Source organism: Electrophorus electricus, chromosome 4, assembly GCF_013358815.1.
Source record: "Electrophorus electricus isolate fEleEle1 chromosome 4, fEleEle1.pri, whole genome shotgun sequence".
Taxonomy (NCBI): Eukaryota; Metazoa; Chordata; class Actinopteri; order Gymnotiformes; family Gymnotidae; genus Electrophorus; species Electrophorus electricus.
The window spans coordinates 7,073,484-7,091,476 of NC_049538.1; the positions used below are offsets into that span (position 1 = coordinate 7,073,484).

Consider the following 17,993-nt stretch of genomic DNA (forward strand, 5'->3'; position numbering starts at 1 on the left):
GCAGTGATTTACATTTTAGACTTAACACGTCTTAGGTACAGTTTAAACAATTAAATAAGATTTATATCGATGCTCTGGTAACCAATATGTATTGCATGTCTGCATTGCCGGGCACGGGTAAGATATACCTCAGAGCTGCAACTAGTGGTTTCATATTACGAATGATAGCACTTAAAACAAGGCGGTCTGCTGCCCCTGGTGGTGCATAGACTACGTAGCGTCTAGTGCTGACGGATCCGTGTTTTTCTATGCATGGCCGTCATGTGATTAACAAATGGGCGGAGAACAGAGACGTGTTGACGAAAAACGAAATATCATTGGTCAAAGATAGCGCCAGTTTCAATGTAAACCGAAATTGGCGATATTCGATTGGCTACAAATGACTCCAACTCGAGCCAGAGAACCGGAAATGAGGCCGCTATAAAGTACTTCGCAAATTCAGCACTGACTGGAGTTAAAGAATATTTTTCAGGTTCGTAAGTAGCTAATTATTTTGTGTCGCAGTGCTGTATGTTGTTAATATTTACGTTAGTGCTTTATGACTTGGCGAGAATTAGTGTTACGTGCTGATTATTTTGCATGCAATGCGTTTTAATTTGCTGTCTTATTTTTCTTCACCCAGCCATTTAACGCCAAGTCATTTTTTTAAATTGTTCTCCAGCGGAATAATATTAACCTGTGCCACTTGCTTTAACTAAGCATCTTATTTGTTTGAATTATTTGTCTAGCTTGTAAAGTTTTATTTGACAGATGTATTTCTTCTTTGTATAATAATTACATAAGCCTAGGGCGTAGTTTTCTTTTTCTTTTTTTTTTCTTTTTTTCTTTTTAAAAAAAATAATCATCGTAAAATCTGCTGAAGGTCCAGAACGCAGTTTTGCTTAGTTATCTTTTAACCCAGTCATAAACTCGGCTATCAGTTGCACAGTTGGTTGGAGGAAGTTTCTCTGATTGTAGTACAAAGTCTGTGCTCTTTTAGCAAGAACAGGTCCGAGTCCAGTCTGGGATTTCTCTGCATCACTTGGGATATTGGAGAACGATGTCTTACCTCCAGAAGCTCTTCAAATATGTGGACGACCACCAGGACGACTACGTTAAGGTATGAAGTGCATTTGAAATTGTTTTCTTATTTCAATAAAAAGATATGGTCGTTCATGCCGTTTTGTAAAGATTTCTCTGGAAGGAATCTGATCAAATGGAGGTTAATGCATGTTTGTCACTTCCCTGCGCATCTTTGGACTTATGCAGCGCCTGTCTGAGTGGGTGGCAGTGCAGAGTGTGTCTGCCTTGCCAGAGAAACGAGGAGAGATCAAGAAGATGATGGAGATGGCAGCTAAAGACATAGAGAGACTTGGGGGCAGTGTGGAGCTGGTGGACATTGGCAAAGAGAAGGTGAGCTCCTGCCTGGGGCACTGTGTGAAAGAGTTTTCCAAGTTGGGAATCAGAGAGGGTGTAACATGCTCTTTAGTCTTTGTCAGGACTTATTGCATTTTGCATTGGAGTTGCTACAGGATGTGTGCAGTAAATCTGCTAAGGGGAAAGGTTTTAAAGTGGCATGGTAACTCTTCTTGTACTTAGTTTGCCTCTGTCTTAGTTGCCAGGGGGGGTGGAGATTCCCCTTCCTCCCATAATCCTGGGCCGGCTGGGCTCAGACCCGGGGAAGAAGACCGTATGCATCTACGGTCACCTGGACGTCCAGCCAGCGAACATGGAGGACGGATGGGACACGGAACCTTTCACTCTGGTGGAGAAAGATGGTATGCTGTACTAAACATGTCTGGGCTGTTTCTCTCTGACAACCTTGAGTCACAGTTTCTGCAAGTGCAAGTTACTCCCTAGTGCATGGAAAGGAATTTTGCATTGTTGTTTTGTCAGCACCAGATCCAAGACATTTTAAACTTCAGCCAAGGTGAATGTCCAATGTGCCCCAATTTGGGGCCATTAAAATGTAAGGTGAAGGGCAGGAAAAAGATGAATTTGCATTCGTACTGGATGACAGACTGATGACCAAAATTGCAGCTGATCCTAACTAATCATTTTATATTGTAACTTCTGCATTTGTATGCTCTTTATTTTAATCTTGCTGCTGTGAAAGTCCTGATTCATGAGCCATGTGACCTGCCCACTGTTGACTGGATGTAACCGTTCAGGGACACTGAAACGAAACTATACTATGCAGAAGTTGTTGCAGTCCTGTGGTTTGGGGGAGGGGAGGAAGAATCCCGTGACATGATGATGCACCCTTGTAGTACATGTTCTGTGCTGTAATGGAGATTTTATCTGCATTAATATGAGCAGTATTACCATGAGAATTCTGAGTACTGTTTTTTCTTCTTGTTTTGTATTGTTAAATTAATAACCAACAACTGGCCATTGATCAGGACATTGAACATGTGCAAGTTTGCACATTGTGGTGATTTCTATACGTCTGGTTTCCTATGCATTGTGGTTTTGATGTATAATTCTGTTTGCCGTGCAGGTAAACTTTATGGCCGTGGGTCTACAGATGACAAGGGCCCTGTGCTCGCCTGGTTCAATGTCATCGAGGCCTTTCAGAAGATAGGACAGGTACACACCCAGTTAACCTCACCCAAGTTGATCGTTAAAACTACATTAATGCAGACTAGCCATTTGTTTCTCTTATTAAAATGCTTGTATTTGACTGACTTAAAATAATTAAAACCTTGACTGAAGACTTTAAAAGGTTCTTTTAAAGTTTAGGTCTGTAACTCAAACTTGTAGAGCAGCAGGGTAATACAACATGCAATGTTCAGGTGCGTTTTATTTTAGCTGACTGGATAATGCCTTCCATCCTTGAGCATGGTAGGCCCTTGCCAGAGATTATGAAACCAAATTTGTGCTTGCAGATCTTGCCTATTGTACCTGTCATAAACCATTAACACATGGCTCAGTGGCATTATATTTTTATGTTGAAGATTATTAGGTCATTACTGTAGAACTACATGGAGTCCAAAGTTCTTGAACTTTGTTCAGGTAGATTGGCTTTTCATTGTGAGAAGCACTGGCTTTGCAGGTTCACCCATAAAAGGTGACTAGGAGCATTTTTACTCAATACAAACTAAACCACAAAGTTGGGGTCTCAGCTTTGTGTTGAAGAAATAAATGCTTGTGTTGTGGGGTTTTTTGGGGGGCTTCTTTGATATTGCACCAAGCTGTTGAAATACAATATTGCACTCCTGCCTTGAGTGATGTATGTATGTGTAATATTGATTGTATGTTTGTCTTGTGGTACTGCAGGAGCTGCCAATCAATATCAAGTTCTGCTTCGAGGGTATGGAGGAGTCTGGCTCAGAGGGACTAGACAAGCTGGTGTTGTCGCGCAAGGACTCCTTCTTCAAGGACGTGGACTACGTCTGCATCTCTGACAACTACTGGCTGGGCAAGAACAAGCCCTGCATTACCTACGGCCTGCGAGGAATCTGCTATTTCTATATTGATGTGAGGCTCACGTTGGTCATGAGTGCTGTTCTCTCAGTCTCATCACAAAACTGTTTGGAGTCATTCCCAGAGTTCCTTAGTCCAGCTTGCTTTTGTCCACAGATCCATTGCTGTGATAAAGATCTCCATTCTGGAGTGTTTGGAGGATCTGTTCACGAAGCCATGACAGACCTGATTGCACTCATGGGTGAGTCTGGCTGTCCGCATGTGAAGGGTTCTGTGGTGACCGATTAGGCAAATGGTGTAATGTATTAGGCACTCGATGACTTGAACCTCCAAACAGTAGGGTGTCCTAAATAAGGTAAATATAAGTGTGCTTTGTGAGTTATTAGTTGGATGGCGAAGACAGCATTTTTATTATGATGTGCTTCATATCAGTCCTGGTATTTCCGGGAGTGTTTTATTATCCCATGACCATCTTAGGCTTTTGTGTGATTGTCTGAAAAGTTAATATGTGGCTTTGCAGCCACTCTGGTGGATAAGAAGGGGAAGATCCAGGTGCCAGGGATCTACGACCAAGTGGCTAAACTCACCGACGAGGAGTTGAAGCTCTATGACAAAATTGACTTTGACATGGAAGAATATGCTAAAGACATGGGTGCTTCTCGTCTGTTGCATGCCACAAAGGTAAACCTTGCCCCTGCTCTGCCTTTTCTCCTGTACTGTTCGGAATGTGGCTTCCTGCATTCGTCTTGTGCCCAAGGCTTTCCAGCCCTCGACACACTCAATGACTGCGTAAGGCGTTCCCACAAAAGGCAGCAGAGAGAACTTGCTGCCTTTTGTCCCTGTCTGGTCACCTGACCTGTGTGTTTGTTTGTAAAATTCCATGGCACTCTGACTGCACTGTGCTGTTCACATTTGATGGTGGGTATCGTCCACTTTGTTTAGCCACAAGTGCTGATGCACCGCTGGAGGTACCCATCTCTCTCGTTGCATGGCATCGAGGGAGCCTTCTCGGGCAGCGGCGCAAAGACTGTTATCCCCTGCAAGGTCAGCGGCAAGTTCTCCATACGCCTGGTCCCGGATATGGACCCCGACTTGGTGGAGAAACAAGTGTGTAGACCTTGTTGCTTTTTTATTTGTTTATTTTTTTTTTTACAGCTGGTTGATTGGTATTATCAAACTTGTGCAAAGTTGTCTCTGATTTCATAAAGTGCAGGAGCTGCCCATAAACATCAAGTTCTGTTTTGGGGTAGTATGCTAACTTGCATAGTAAATTAGGCTTTATAGACGTGGCAACTGGATGAATGGCAAGAAACACGTCCACATGCGAAACTGAAAGCATGCAGTCATGGTACGACAACACGGGTTACTGACCCAGTCCTCTGAGATCACCTGGCCGACAGGTCTGTCTGTATGGGAAGGTCAGACACGAGTGATGAGAAGTCATACCCTGTGAGCCTCCCTGTTGGTCCTGTTGCCAAGTTTGTTTCTCTTGCAAAAACATGTTTACAGCTGAGTCGGTAACGGCCATTGCCATGGCTTAACTACATTGATAAATGCATAAAATGCATTTGTTATGCTCCCCAGTTAAAAACATGGGAAGGAATCTAGTTGAGGTGTACAGGAATATATGCAAGCTATTTTCTCAGGCTCACTTTTAATAAGGACTTCCACAGAGCCCTTACTGTGGATGGGGAGATCGAGGATGATTTAGACACACTAATATCTGTAATGGCTTTTACAAGAACACAACCCGTTTCCTCTCTCAGGTGATCTCCTACTTGGAGAAGAAGTTCGCTGAGCTGGAAAGCCCCAACAAGATGAACATCAGCATGGGCCATGGAGCCAAGGCCTGGGTGTCTGATTTCAACCATCCCCATTATATGGCTGGCAGAAAGGCCATGAAGACTGGTAAGGGCTCTGACTCTGTTTAGGCCCTGAAACGCAGACCACAACTTCTGGTGGGAACACCAATTAGTGTGATAGTGTCGCTTTGGTGGCTTCCAGCTACAGGTGTGACTTCAGCATATGTTTATATCAACTGGGTAACCAGGATTGTCAGCCAGCCGACCAGTGTTGAACATGGTTTTTACGAGGGACGGTCAGAATGAGGCATTTGTATCAGGAACACGTGAAGCCAAAATGCTTTAGTGCTTCAGTGCATTTGAAACCCTACTACGCCATCTGCTGTGCAAATAAAAAACCCCCACACACTCACTGTACTGTAACCCTTCATATTCTATTAAGAGAAGTCCTCCTTGAAGTGGTCTAAACTCTGCAGCAGTATATTTGGTGGGACACCCGTATGTTTTCCATATTATCAGACTCCCATCTCCAATCAGTGTATGCTCATGCCTTCAGACACCCTCATCCTGACATTCACACCAAATACACTGCATGTTCAATCATATATTTTAAAGAGAGCTCCAAGTTAACCAAAGACACACATTGTCATTTTATTTTTGTTGTGTTTAAGTACACATCCATGTTCAGCTTCTTGTGCTCCAGTCTCCAGTGGGGCATGAGCGCCGACACGCCTCATATTTGAAACCCGGGTGCTCGTTCCACGGTACAACGAAGCTACGTTTCCAGCCGTCACGAGATCGCTGTTATTTTGAGCTAGGCTCCGAACCATTGTTTTGATGCACTGCTGCTTTTAAAACTCGAGACAGGCTTCGACACTGTCCCTGAGTACTGGATTGGGATTGTATGTCCTGTATGTTTTTATATGAAACTTTATTTGTTTATCTTTTTGGTGTTCTCCCCTACCCCAGTGTTTGGAGTGGAGCCTGACCTGACCCGGGAGGGAGGAAGCATCCCAGTGACCCTGACCTTCCAGGAGGTCACAGGACGCAACGTTATGCTGCTCCCCATCGGATCTTCAGATGACGGGGCTCACTCGCAGAATGAGAAACTCAACAGGTAATACAGAGCTGTTTGGTTATGGAAACCTGTTTAATAAGGCCAAATTAACATCACATGTGACTGTGAAGTTTTTAGTTATAAATCAGGTATGTATCACCCATGAAATGATGCCATGTTTGTTTTCCTACCTTTCTCTACCCCACACTTAACAGGTCAAACTACATCCAAGGGATCAAGCTGTTGGGAGCTTACTTCCATGAAGTATCTCAGCTGAGCTAACTGGGCCTACTTAGAGCAACAATACAGCCAGGTTGTCGTAACAATAATATCAAAATGCATTACCAAAATACCAAGGAGTTTTGTTAATGGAATGTCTGTCTAGTGTATTTGCCAGTTGCTATCACTGCCTTCAGAGCAGAGAACTATATCAAATGAAGGGGATTTGGGATCTAATTTTCAGTTGTCGTGTGAAAAGGGTGGTCCTGGTTTTGTGCACCGCGATGTCGGGAAATTTCACAGATTAGCCTCATCAGTTGGCCCTTGTCCATTTACTTATACAAGGTGCTTCATACATCTATACAGTACTCTATACATCCACACATGAATGAGCCTGTGTTTGACTTGGCTTAAATCAGACACATTAATACCATTTTATTCTATGTCCTTAAAGTGGCTTTAATATGCTTCTGAGGAGGCAGAGGGGTGTGGTTTGTGGCAGTAATTTTTAATGATTGCCATTAGCATGGAGCTCCCCACCTGCTGCTCTCTCTCACTGTGCTTAACCCAGCCCTGCTCAAACCTCCACCTCTCTTGGGCGGGACTGGTCCCAGCACATGGTTTCTCCTCCTCCAAGTCTGTGTGCTCTACACTGTGCTGGAACTATGACTGTTGAGACCCCTTCTTTTGTGTCCTGTACATTGCCATGTATGCAAGCTCATATCCCTAAACGATAAAAGCATGAATCATTCATCACGCTGCATTATTCATTGGGAACCTGGGTGTAATTTCTCAAAGCTCCTCAGACCTTTAGGATTTGATTGATGGAGCATCAGCACTCGATCTACAGGTTACAAATGGAAGAATGTGCATTTATTTTTCATACTCTAACAAAAGTTTGTTTTACAATCATATTGACACATCTGCTTAAATTTAATGTGTTATTCATACAGGTCTCCTCATTAGTGGTTGACCATTTGATATATGCATGCATATATGCATGTTAAATAAAACCCCAAAAATAAATTTTACATTTATTTTTCCACTTGCGTAGCTAGTGGCCCTTTTAGTTATTAGGTTACAAACAACAAAATTAGGCATTAAAGGAAGAATAAAAGAATAGATATGGTATAGTGTTATATTCCAATATTCTGAATCAATTCAATTCTGAATCTATTACCACTGAAACGGCTAAAAGAAAACGAACGAGCCTCTCGCACAATACTTCTGGGGCTTTGATCTTAATGCACTTCCTATTCCAAACTACTAGTATATGTCTGTGTGCGCATAACTACCGTGGTCACTACCATGGTCATTATAGCTTTTGGGTCGCTCTCTTCTCTATACGCACAAGGTGACATCGACATGCGGCCTGGGAGCAGCACGGCTGCGGTGGACGGATGAGTGCGGACAAACTTCTCTGCAGGTGTGAAGTCTCAGTGCCGTCCGCTCTTCCAACAGGCGCGGACAGGCTGTCTCTGCCGTTAGGTTTTGTTACGCCTCTACGTTTCCTGCTTCGTTCTTAGCAATGGGTGTGTGTGTGTTTTCTCTTTGTTTCCCCGCTCGTAAATTCAGCACGTTCAAGCGCACATCGGTGGGGGCTGTCACGGCAAGATGCGCGCACCGTGGAGGGTTTGAATGCGGAGCTGGGCTTGTCCAGCGTTGCTCTGAGCTCCAAAGCCACTGTAAATTAGGCTTGACTGGTGAAATGTATGTCACATCGCAAAGAAAATGCAGGTTTTTCCTTGTAAAGACCAAAGTGGACAATCAACCGGAATAGTGATACGCTTTTCTTCATGAGGTTTCGGAGAAACTACTACTACATTATAATAAACAGTGCTAGCAGTATAACTTTTACCACAGCTGATCGTTATCACTCGACAATATGTTCATAGTTTGCAACATATCTTGGTTTGGGAACAATGTAAACCAAAATCTAAAGTATTTAAACTAATAGTATTTAATTATAACAAACAAACCTAGCTAATCGCGTTTTTTGTACAGATCATGTATGCTTGGATGTTCTCCAAGTGCTGTCGCTCCTTGAACTTCAGGAGAAGGTCAGAGCTATAAAACCAACTAAACTGACAGTCTGCATGGCAATGGCACTGCAGACTCTTCAAGTCAAAACAAGATTTAAAGGGTTTTCAAATTGAAAGCGTTTATTTTTAAAGGCTTTTTTTATGTCCACGTTCTTTGCCTCTAGATGGCGACAAACACTTGGCAATCACAGTCAAGGGTTTCCTTCGTGGCGGGCATAGGAACAAACTGCTCAGCATCACACTTGCATTTATTTTACGTTCATATTTCGCAGACCAATCACTTTTTGCTGAACATCACATTACAATTATATCTCACGTTGTTTTTAAGATTTCTCACATCTCAAAAGTAAAGTTAAGTTTTGTAAATGCGCTGTGTACGTAACACAGGATTTACGGTATTGGTGGAGAAATGGAGAAAGGCATTGTCTGAATGTTCCTGACACTCCTTGGCTATTTCAGTCTTCCCTCCACATTTGAGTTATTAATAAACCCACAGAGTTTATATTTTCATTCCATGTATTACACTACATTTAAACACTTTTTCATCTTGTGATCACACATTTGGTCTGAGAAAGTTAATCTGATGAGGTGGAAATAGATTTGAGTATTACTGGCTTCTATCCGAATTGCGCAATAAAGCACCTGCCGTTGGATTTATAATCCAGGGTAGGTAAACCAAATCTAGTCTGATAGTGTAAAACTAAAATGGACTCTCTACAGTTCAATTAACTGCTCATTTTGCGATGAGTAGTTCCTGTCAATAAAACTTATGAAATGGTCTGAAAGCATACATGTTCCTAAAAACAACAAATGAAACACTTATCTTTACCTACAGGAAGGCAAGATGACCCCTAATGGTTTTACTGCCGTTGGCTTTCTCACAGATTACTTTAATTATCTCCCCACTCTCAGAGATTAATCAAAGGTATCACATTTAAGAGGGCTGCTACAAGTGATTAATCAACTTTTACTTCTTAAACAGGTGTCACCTAATTGGAAATGACCATGTCTTGAATTTAAGACAGTGGCTATGAACTAGGAAATACTGATTTACAAGAATACTGAATTTACTGCTGCCTATGTGAGGGATAAATCACATATTACATCACATGTTTATTCGGCAATCCTGGAAGTCACGTTATAGCATATTGAAATAAATCTCTTGCTGTCAAATTACATTCCCTAGGCACATATTAAAAATATGGATTTCCATCAACCTGACTGACCAGAATTTATTCATACTGAAAAAGCCTGATATTAAGGTTGGACTGCTTGTTACAACAGGCAGTCTTTCATCATTAGAAAGCAGCCTCGGTTAAACAGTAACTGACAAAGTCCGCCCAGTGGCTGTGCTCTAATCCCAAAATGGCCTTGCTAAGAACTTGATTTCCACTTGATTTCTTACTCATCTCTTGTCGCTTCTAACCTCACTCGGAGTGTGAGACATTGGAAATGATATTCAGTATTCCGGAGCTGGTGATCAGCATATTAGATGATGATTTTTGAGTGGGGTTTCTCTTTAGTGCTCTAATACAATTAGGAGGAGACAGCTCGCTTGGTTATGTTTAATGGGAATGACATCAGAGGAGATGGTCAGGACTGAATAAGTCATTCTTGGTCTCATTTCAAATGTGAAAGATTCATGCCAGCAATTTAGATGACAGTATTAATTTAACATGACACTGCATTAATGGCCGATTTCAGATTCACAGAGCTCATTTAAGTGGAATGGACTCCCCTAATTTGATGAGATCTGATGGCAGGGAGATGCCACATCTCTCTTCACCCCCCTCTCTCTTTCTCTCTCTTTCTCTCTCTCTCTCCCTCTCTCTCAGACACATGCTCACTCACTGGTCTCAGGAATGTTGACTGAAGTTGAAGTGTGTTTGGGTTTAGGGATAACCAGCATACTAGCAGCTGTTGGTTTGTGAGTAGCTGTAATGCAGCAGTGCTCATTAGGGCCTGATCTGTTTCCTTCATGAATGAACTGCTCATGTCTGCATCACCTCCTGTGAACATGACAGTAATGTGTTAGGATTATCAAGAGTAGTAATTGTTGTCTAAACTTCTTTTAAAGTAAAATAAATCAAACTCAACCCAAGCAACAGTACAATTTATTGCCACTCATGAAAAAGTGGAGGTTTTGATGTGCATATTTTCACTGGAGCTATTAGAACTGTAGAATGTCTGTTGCTTGGCTTAGATTTTACCAAGATGCTGATTAATTGTTTGTGTTCTCTATATTGGTTCTCAGTGCCTGTACCCGATCACTTCCTTTCATCTCTTTATTACATCATAATTTTATTATTCATTATTACATCATTTGTCACCCATTACAGTCACGTTTGCCAATCAGCTTTAACTTCCTCTGTTTTCATCCTATTCTTTTTTTCGCCCCAGCAACTTTTCCTTGGCGAACGAAGCCACGAGGCTTTGTGCGCAAGAGTGTCCACGCCTGTGCCGTCCGGCCTGTGCGGGCTCCTCGTGCTTGCCCGGCCGGGTTTGTCCCTGAGGCGCGCTAATGGCCGCTCTCATCCGCCGCTCTCTAGCCCGCCCGTCCTGATGGATGGTAGGCAGGGACGGCCTCTCTTTCATCCCGACAGGCCTGCCTCACAGGATTTATTAATGACAATAATTAGGAGTAAACCCCTCCACGACCAAACCCTCCGTGATTAGCGGCGTAATGATGGAGGGGAGGGTCGCGGATACGGGGAGCTGATTAATGTCGGCCATTTTGACCTTTCAGAGCCGCCCTCTTCGCACGACCTGGCAGGGAGCGAGCGAGAGAGGGAGAGAGGGAGAGAGGGAGCGAAGGAGCGAAGGAGAGGGCAGCTCTTTGTGATGTCCACTTGCAATTAGCTGATGGCTGAAATACAGCTGAAGTGTACCCTTTAAGTCCTTAGCCGTGTAGTCTACCATGTGGGCGTTCTGTTTTAACACAAGACTACAAGAGACAATATTGTCCCAGTTAACGTACATTTTTTAAACATATGTACATGGCTGGAACAGTTCCTGACAGTTGAGCTTTAATCTAATCTTAAAAAAAAAAACCCAGATTCACAAAATATCTTGATTGGGCTTTTAACTTTGAAGATACCGCTAGTCATCATTCATCCTATATAAAAGACCTATTAGATAGAACATAATAGGTTTAGCTCAATGAATAAAGAATTTCCGCTCAGAAGTTTTTCTTCCCGCCCTGCACTGGAGTAGCCGTCTATCACACTTAAAGAAAACGCATCCCCCCTGATTGCTGAGAAACTCAACTCCAGATCATGTCTGATTAACGAACATGAAGGAAGGGCAAGAGCCAGTTAGTGCGGCCATATTCCCATCCGTTTGGGGGCTGGAGGATGTGGCAGAGACGCCCGCCAAACACCCACACAACCATGTTTGGTTAATGGCCAGGCTAACTCCTACAGTTTGAAAGCCTATTGTCTGAAGGCCTCTGCCTAGTGGAGGAGGGGAGGGAGGTCAAAGGTCATACTGAGACTTTACCAGGCTCAGACGGGGAGGCTGTGAAGTTGGAGTCACGGGTGAGATTAAAAGCTTGCATTGGCTCAGCTCCGTCTGTCCACGCGCTGGTCCCGGGCTGCGGGTCCGCCGCCGGCCTGCAGTGCCAAGCGGTGCGTGGCATTTGAGCGGATGCCACGCAACCTCCTCAACTGGCGTGCCGGACTGCCGCCAGAGACAGATTTATGTCCGTCAGAGGCACTCGCTGGCCGCGAAGCCGAGCCCGGGTGTCTAGAGGCGAGCCAGCCTGCGAGAGTTCAAATTACCGCCGCCTTCCGCGACTTCTCCCACCTCTGCCATGCAAATGCATGGGCCCCGGAGCCTAATTTTTCCTCATTAAAAGTCCCCCTGCCTCGTGCCGCTATAATGCCCCCCGCTACTGTCTCCTGAAACAGAGGGTCCCGGCTGAGCGCGGGTAAAGTCGGCCATCATAACGTGACCTGCAGATGCAGCAGAAATGGATGCGGTGCCTGACCCCGGCAAAACTGCCGCTCAGCTCATACCACACGATCCTTCATATTTAATGGGAGAGTATGAGGCAGGGGGAGGGGGTGGAATCTTGGGGGGGCGCTCTCTCCGGTGCCTGCCGCTTGGGGTGGAGTGAAGCCACTTAATGAGAATCCCCCCTTCTCTTCCATCATTTTAAAGCAGGCAGTACACTCAGCAGCCTCGGTTTTCCTCTAAGGACCCCCGCGAACCCCCCTACCACCCCCACGCCACCGTCACATTGTGCTCGTTTTTGTACTCGCTAAATTATGCATGGGCTCCTTAAATGCTGTGAAACATTGGTTTAATACGGAACAAACTTGTTTTCCATCTCTCCCCACTCAAATTAGGGCAGGGTACTTTAACTTTACTCAATTCCCCCCGCCCAAACCACCACCCTATCCCTGCTGGGTGTAGCGCATGGCTTCCTTTTTTTGTTTTGCGGTCATTCTGATTTGACTTTTACACACGCAGGATGAATCCTATATGGATTTTCTGGGCGTCTTGAGCTTAGCTTTTGTGTCCATTCTTGTTGATGTGATAAAGTTTCATCAAGTTGGAACGAGGATGGTTTTAATGTCCAGGGATAGATGACTCTTAGCTTGTTTTAGATCATTCACTTTTCTTCTTCCCATTATGATTAAAGTGTGATCAGTAATACTTCACCCTCGGCTATAGTGTGTGTTTGGTTATGTGTGGCCACAAGTCTGTGTGCGTGTGTGAGGCCTGTTCCTGGCAGCAAGTCAAAATCATCTTGACTCTTCCATCCAGTAAAAGCCAGCTCTTAACTCCTCTTTATTGTTATACATCATCCTCCGCTGTAATATTTTGTAATCCCCAAATGGAATCGGGTTAAAACTGCGAGCACTAACTATTTTTACTTTCCTTACTAGTTACGGCAGATGAGAGAGGATATGTAGATGATTATATTGTCATTCGCTGTGCTTCACTGCTAGAGTAATTGTAAATCATTGCCTCATGACATGTCAAAGGATGTCGGTAGCGGGCAATTAAATGGCACAATATAATAGAGCAAATTATTGCCTGTCAGATTTTGAACAACACACTTAGTATTTGAATTACACTTAATCATTATGTGCATTAGAAAGCTCTTTGGAATCCTGGATAAGACCGAGCATGAGACACTACATTATTTAAACCTCTAATTGTGCGAGCCATTTATTTGTGGTTACAGTACAACAAGGAGAATCTTACAAAGCAGCCGGGGACTTAAAAGCTCAATGCATCCAAATCAGAGTCTTCAGGGGCACAAACCAAATTGGCCAAAATGGGCAATTTTCACCAGGGCAGAACAACATTTAGCTATACAAAGTGTTCTGTAATTTCAGAGTGCAAGGATGAATATTAAATATTTACTTTTAACCAACGAGGAGCTGGGACCCCTCTTTGCATAATTCATTTAACCAAACAGATAAGGTTAGATTTTGTCTAGACGCTACATTTCTGCTTCAAAACACTTCTCAGGGTTTGCTGTGACTTTTTTTTTTGTGTACTAGTCTGCTATCTCCAAAAATACAAGATTCCATTAAAAATAAAAACACACACACACACACACACACACACACACACACACACACACACACACACACACACACACACACACATATATATATATATATATATATATATATATATAAGAAATTGTAGTACAACATTTGTCTTCTGTCAAGGTATCAGTTTTAACTGAATTTACAGACTTAAGTTAGGCTGCAGAATTAAGAATGATTGCAAGTTGTTTTAAAGAGTTAACTGGAAGAATATCAGTACGCTCAAATTCCAGTGCTCAGAACTCACATCACTGTATCAACACCAGTTTGAACATAATGGTACTGATTGTCTGATACCAGTACATGGCATATAATGTGAATCTCATTATACTTTTTAATTTTTTTTAATTGCCAACTGTACCAAACAGGACAAACATTTCCATACACACATTTTACCTGCTGCAGTTTTGTATGTGAATGTGTTTCAAAATCATGTTTTGGTGCTCAATATAATGTATATTAATTAGAAATTAAATCATTTTTTCCATTTTCAGATATTAACATTTTATGAATCATTGTTTTTAGAGACATTAGTGAGTTGTATGTGTGTGTGTGTGTGTGTGAGTGTGTGTGTGTGTGTGTGTGTGTTTTGTTAGCAGGCACAGACCTTTCATATCAGCATGACTTAAGTACTGTTGTCATAGCAAGTCAGCCAACTCATTGATTGTAATTATATGTTTGAAGCATGGTGCGATGTGTAAGAAAAAATATTCGTCTATAGGCGTTAAACTCGCTGACTAGAAACAAGTACTCCTTCAAAAACGAATACGCACTGACAATTAACACAATACTACGTCTAGTGTATTCTCGGCGTTTCAAAATCTGTTACTGCAGTTTTATTATGAATTCCACCGACTGTCATTGTCCTTAAACTGGGGCATCTTGTTAGTGTATGCAAGAGAAATACTTGGACATCAGCTTCAGTTGGGTTTTCTTTGATTACAGATGGAACGTGGCACTGCTGGTGACAGATTTAGAATGAATAGTGGGCCGGTGCAATTTTTCTGGCTCCGGTGACAGCTATGGCGAATATACTCTAATGTGCGCCTGATTGCGCATGCTGAGAGAGTGAGAGGGTTTTAATGAATTTTCAAACAACAATTTTTAGACACATACCGGGGAGACCGGTGGACTAAACGTTCCTGCCCCTCGCGCTCGATATTAAGCTATCGGGGCGCCCTCGAGCAAATCACTTAACAGCAACGCGCTCCACTGTTCCAGTAACACCGCAGGACGCCGTAGACCCGTGAAACGCCCGCAGGACTGGGAGCACGTAGTCCACGTTTCGTTCACTAGAAACTCGTGCGTCTTTTTTGTTCTTGGTTTGTGTTTAGAATTTGGGAACCCTTACCAATATTTTTCGAATTCGCCTTAAATTAACCCGTAATTGAAATAAATGGTGGAGACATGGGAGATCTTTGCTCTTTTTACTCGACTGCTTTTGGGCTGGATGGGTGGAGTGTTGCCATCTCGGCGACAGTGCGGGCTGAGACCTTTTCTTTCCGCCGCCGATGGGCCCGTCCTTGTCTGTCATATCATATCAGCGCACCCCTCCCACTAAAGCGACGGGGCTGTGCGGAGCAGGGGCTTTGGCTCACTTTGCTCGGAGTCAGCTTCTCCAGAACATCTGTTTCCTTTCGGGAGGAGGGTAGACAAATAGGCCCATTGTCACTGCTGTATCTGTACTTGTATGGAGATCCTTTGGCTTCTAGGACAGGTTGGAATTATCCAGGGAGGGTGAAAAGTAAATAGCCCTAGAGCTCAATCACCATTGTTTGGGATCAGTCAGCGGTAATATTAGTGTTGCGCAGAACACAATTACTCAATAGCAGCGTCTTCGTGTCGTCTTGAATTTATCCCCCTGACAGATCCGGAGACGGATAATTTAATGCAAGTTATGATTAAAATCCCCTTACTGTCAGCCCCCTTTAGAACAAATAACAAATACCTCTGTTTGGAAAAATGACAGTTTTAAAAATAAATGAAATTACACGTTAGAGCGCGCGCGAGGAGAGGAGCGATGGAATTTATGGCGCCGAGATGTGCTGCGGGTTGATTTAGGATCCGCGCTCGCGAGGGGGGCGGCAGAAGTTAATGACTGATTAACAACAGCAATTAAAAGATGAGGAAAAGGTATATAATTAAAATGGAAGTTCTTGCTTGTCAAGAGCACGCATGTCATCCATTGTGGGCTTGTTAAAAAAGCCAGAGGAAAAAGAAACCGCCACTTAATTTGCAGCTTGGCAGAGAGTAAGGGGGTTGATCGCTTGCGCGTGGACGCTTTTCTGAAGGCTGTAACTCAGCTGTGAGTGAGGCCGTGTCATTAGAAGTTCAAAGGCATGCATTTTGTGTTGACAGTCATCGGCAGAGGATATTTGGCAGTCAAGAGTAATTTAACTTAATTAATGGGATGCATATTTGATGGGAGGAATAAAATATTCAGGCTCAGCAAAGTGGAAAAAAGGAAAGATTTAGTGGGAGTGAAAGGTGGAGGGATGTAATTTGTGCATTCAATTCAGGGGATGCTGAGGAGAGAGAGAGAGAGAGAGAGATGGATAAAGTGAGACAGAAACAGAAAGATGGAGGGGCTGGAGTGAGAAAAATGGCAGGTGGAGGAGAGTGGCAGAGCAAAAGACGGGAAACGGACGGGAAATGAGGAATAAAAGAGGGAAGAATGTTTCTGACAGAGGAAGGAAAAGCAAATGAAGAAAGACTGCATATAAGCTCTGACCAAGCCCCACTTAGCCATAAATGGAGATATATGCTCACTGAACAATAAGATTCATCAGCAGGATGGGTCTTGCTTTATTGGTGGCTTCACTGGGTTGGAGACACTGATGTGGCTGTAGATCGCTAAAGCTGAATGGTTTATGGATGGGTCAGAACTGCTCTCATCTGGAGCATCCAGACAGTCCATATGCTGCTATGCTTTTCATGTGTGCACGCATTTCTGACCTGAGTAAGTCAATGTAAATAATCTAGTCTACATGAAACTATAGTAGTATCTTAACATAAAATGTGTATAAAACACATCATCATTACACCAGCAAAATAAGAAATAAATGTGTAATTTTAGAATGAAGATTCTTTAATAAAAGTTTGTTTGTGGTCTTCCATGTATGTTGCTGTCTAGGAGTCTCTGGTCAGTTATTTGGTCAGTCTGTTTGTGTTTCCTATACAGTTATATTCTTCCACAGTTCACATTACAAGGAAATGTTGATTTTAGGCACCTCATTTGGGGAGGTCTATGAACAGCCACACCTGCTCTCATTGGGTAACATGCTGATTTTAAAACAGGATTAGGCTACATCCTATGAAGAAACATGTCCCAGGCTGATGGTGGGTTATGGGTGGGGTTAAGGGTGGATTTTGGGTGGGGCTGAGCGATTAACTGCGCGTTTATTCTTCTCAGAGTTTTAACCTCAGCAATTTGTGAAAGGCCGGAAGCAAGGGGGAAAAATCCCCAGCGTTTTGAAGCAGCACTCCCGATCAAGTGGCTGGAGGCACTGCGCCCCCAGGCACTACGCTTGCCAAGATGGACGCCCTCCATCCCTCCCCTCCAACACTAATCACGATCGATAATCCCAGAGTTATTGGAAGTATAATATTTAGAATGCTGGCGCAACCCAAGGGCAATCCCTGGGGGGCTGAGGTGGAAAGCAGCAGAAACGCTAAGGGTAAGACTCATCACAGCCAGAAGGCCTGTAAAAGTGTGTGTGTGTGTGTGTGTGTGTGTTGGGGGGGGTGGGGGGTGTCACCCTGTCTGTGAGAATGGCTTTGTGTGCTGTGGAAGCAAGAATACAGATGGATTGAAATGGCCATTTTTGGAAATGCTGCTATTTCGATTACTTGAGATATATATATATATATATATATATATATATATATATATATATATATA

The 17,993-nt window shown here is 43.2% G+C and overlaps 1 protein-coding gene across 1 annotated transcript; it reads left to right on the forward strand.

Moving 5' to 3' along the window:
• The first annotated feature begins 389 nt into the window (after positions 1-389).
• cndp2 (carnosine dipeptidase 2) lies at positions 390-7,236 on the forward strand. The gene is made up of 12 exons (XM_027022436.2): positions 390-472; positions 980-1,099; positions 1,249-1,392; positions 1,595-1,757; positions 2,480-2,568; positions 3,259-3,459; positions 3,562-3,646; positions 3,926-4,086; positions 4,348-4,512; positions 5,172-5,313; positions 6,177-6,324; positions 6,480-7,236. Exons 2-12 carry the CDS (start codon positions 1,040-1,042, stop codon positions 6,544-6,546), a joined length of 1,425 nt encoding a protein of 474 aa, XP_026878237.2. The 5' UTR covers positions 390-472; positions 980-1,039; the 3' UTR covers positions 6,547-7,236.
• The last annotated feature ends 10,757 nt before the right edge of the window (positions 7,237-17,993 follow it).

What these genes read in the sequence shown, in the direction of transcription:
- cndp2 (XM_027022436.2), top strand. Translation starts at nt 1,040, where the DNA reads ATGTCTTACCTCCAGAAGCTCTTCAAATATGTGGACGACCACCAGGAC. An exon ending in ACCAGGACGACTACGTTAAG is followed by an intron (nt 1,100 to 1,248) that starts GTATGAAGTGCA and finishes GGACTTATGCAG; the next exon opens with CGCCTGTCTGAGTGGGTGGC. An exon ending in GTCTGTTGCATGCCACAAAG is followed by an intron (nt 4,087 to 4,347) that starts GTAAACCTTGCC and finishes CACTTTGTTTAG; the next exon opens with CCACAAGTGCTGATGCACCG.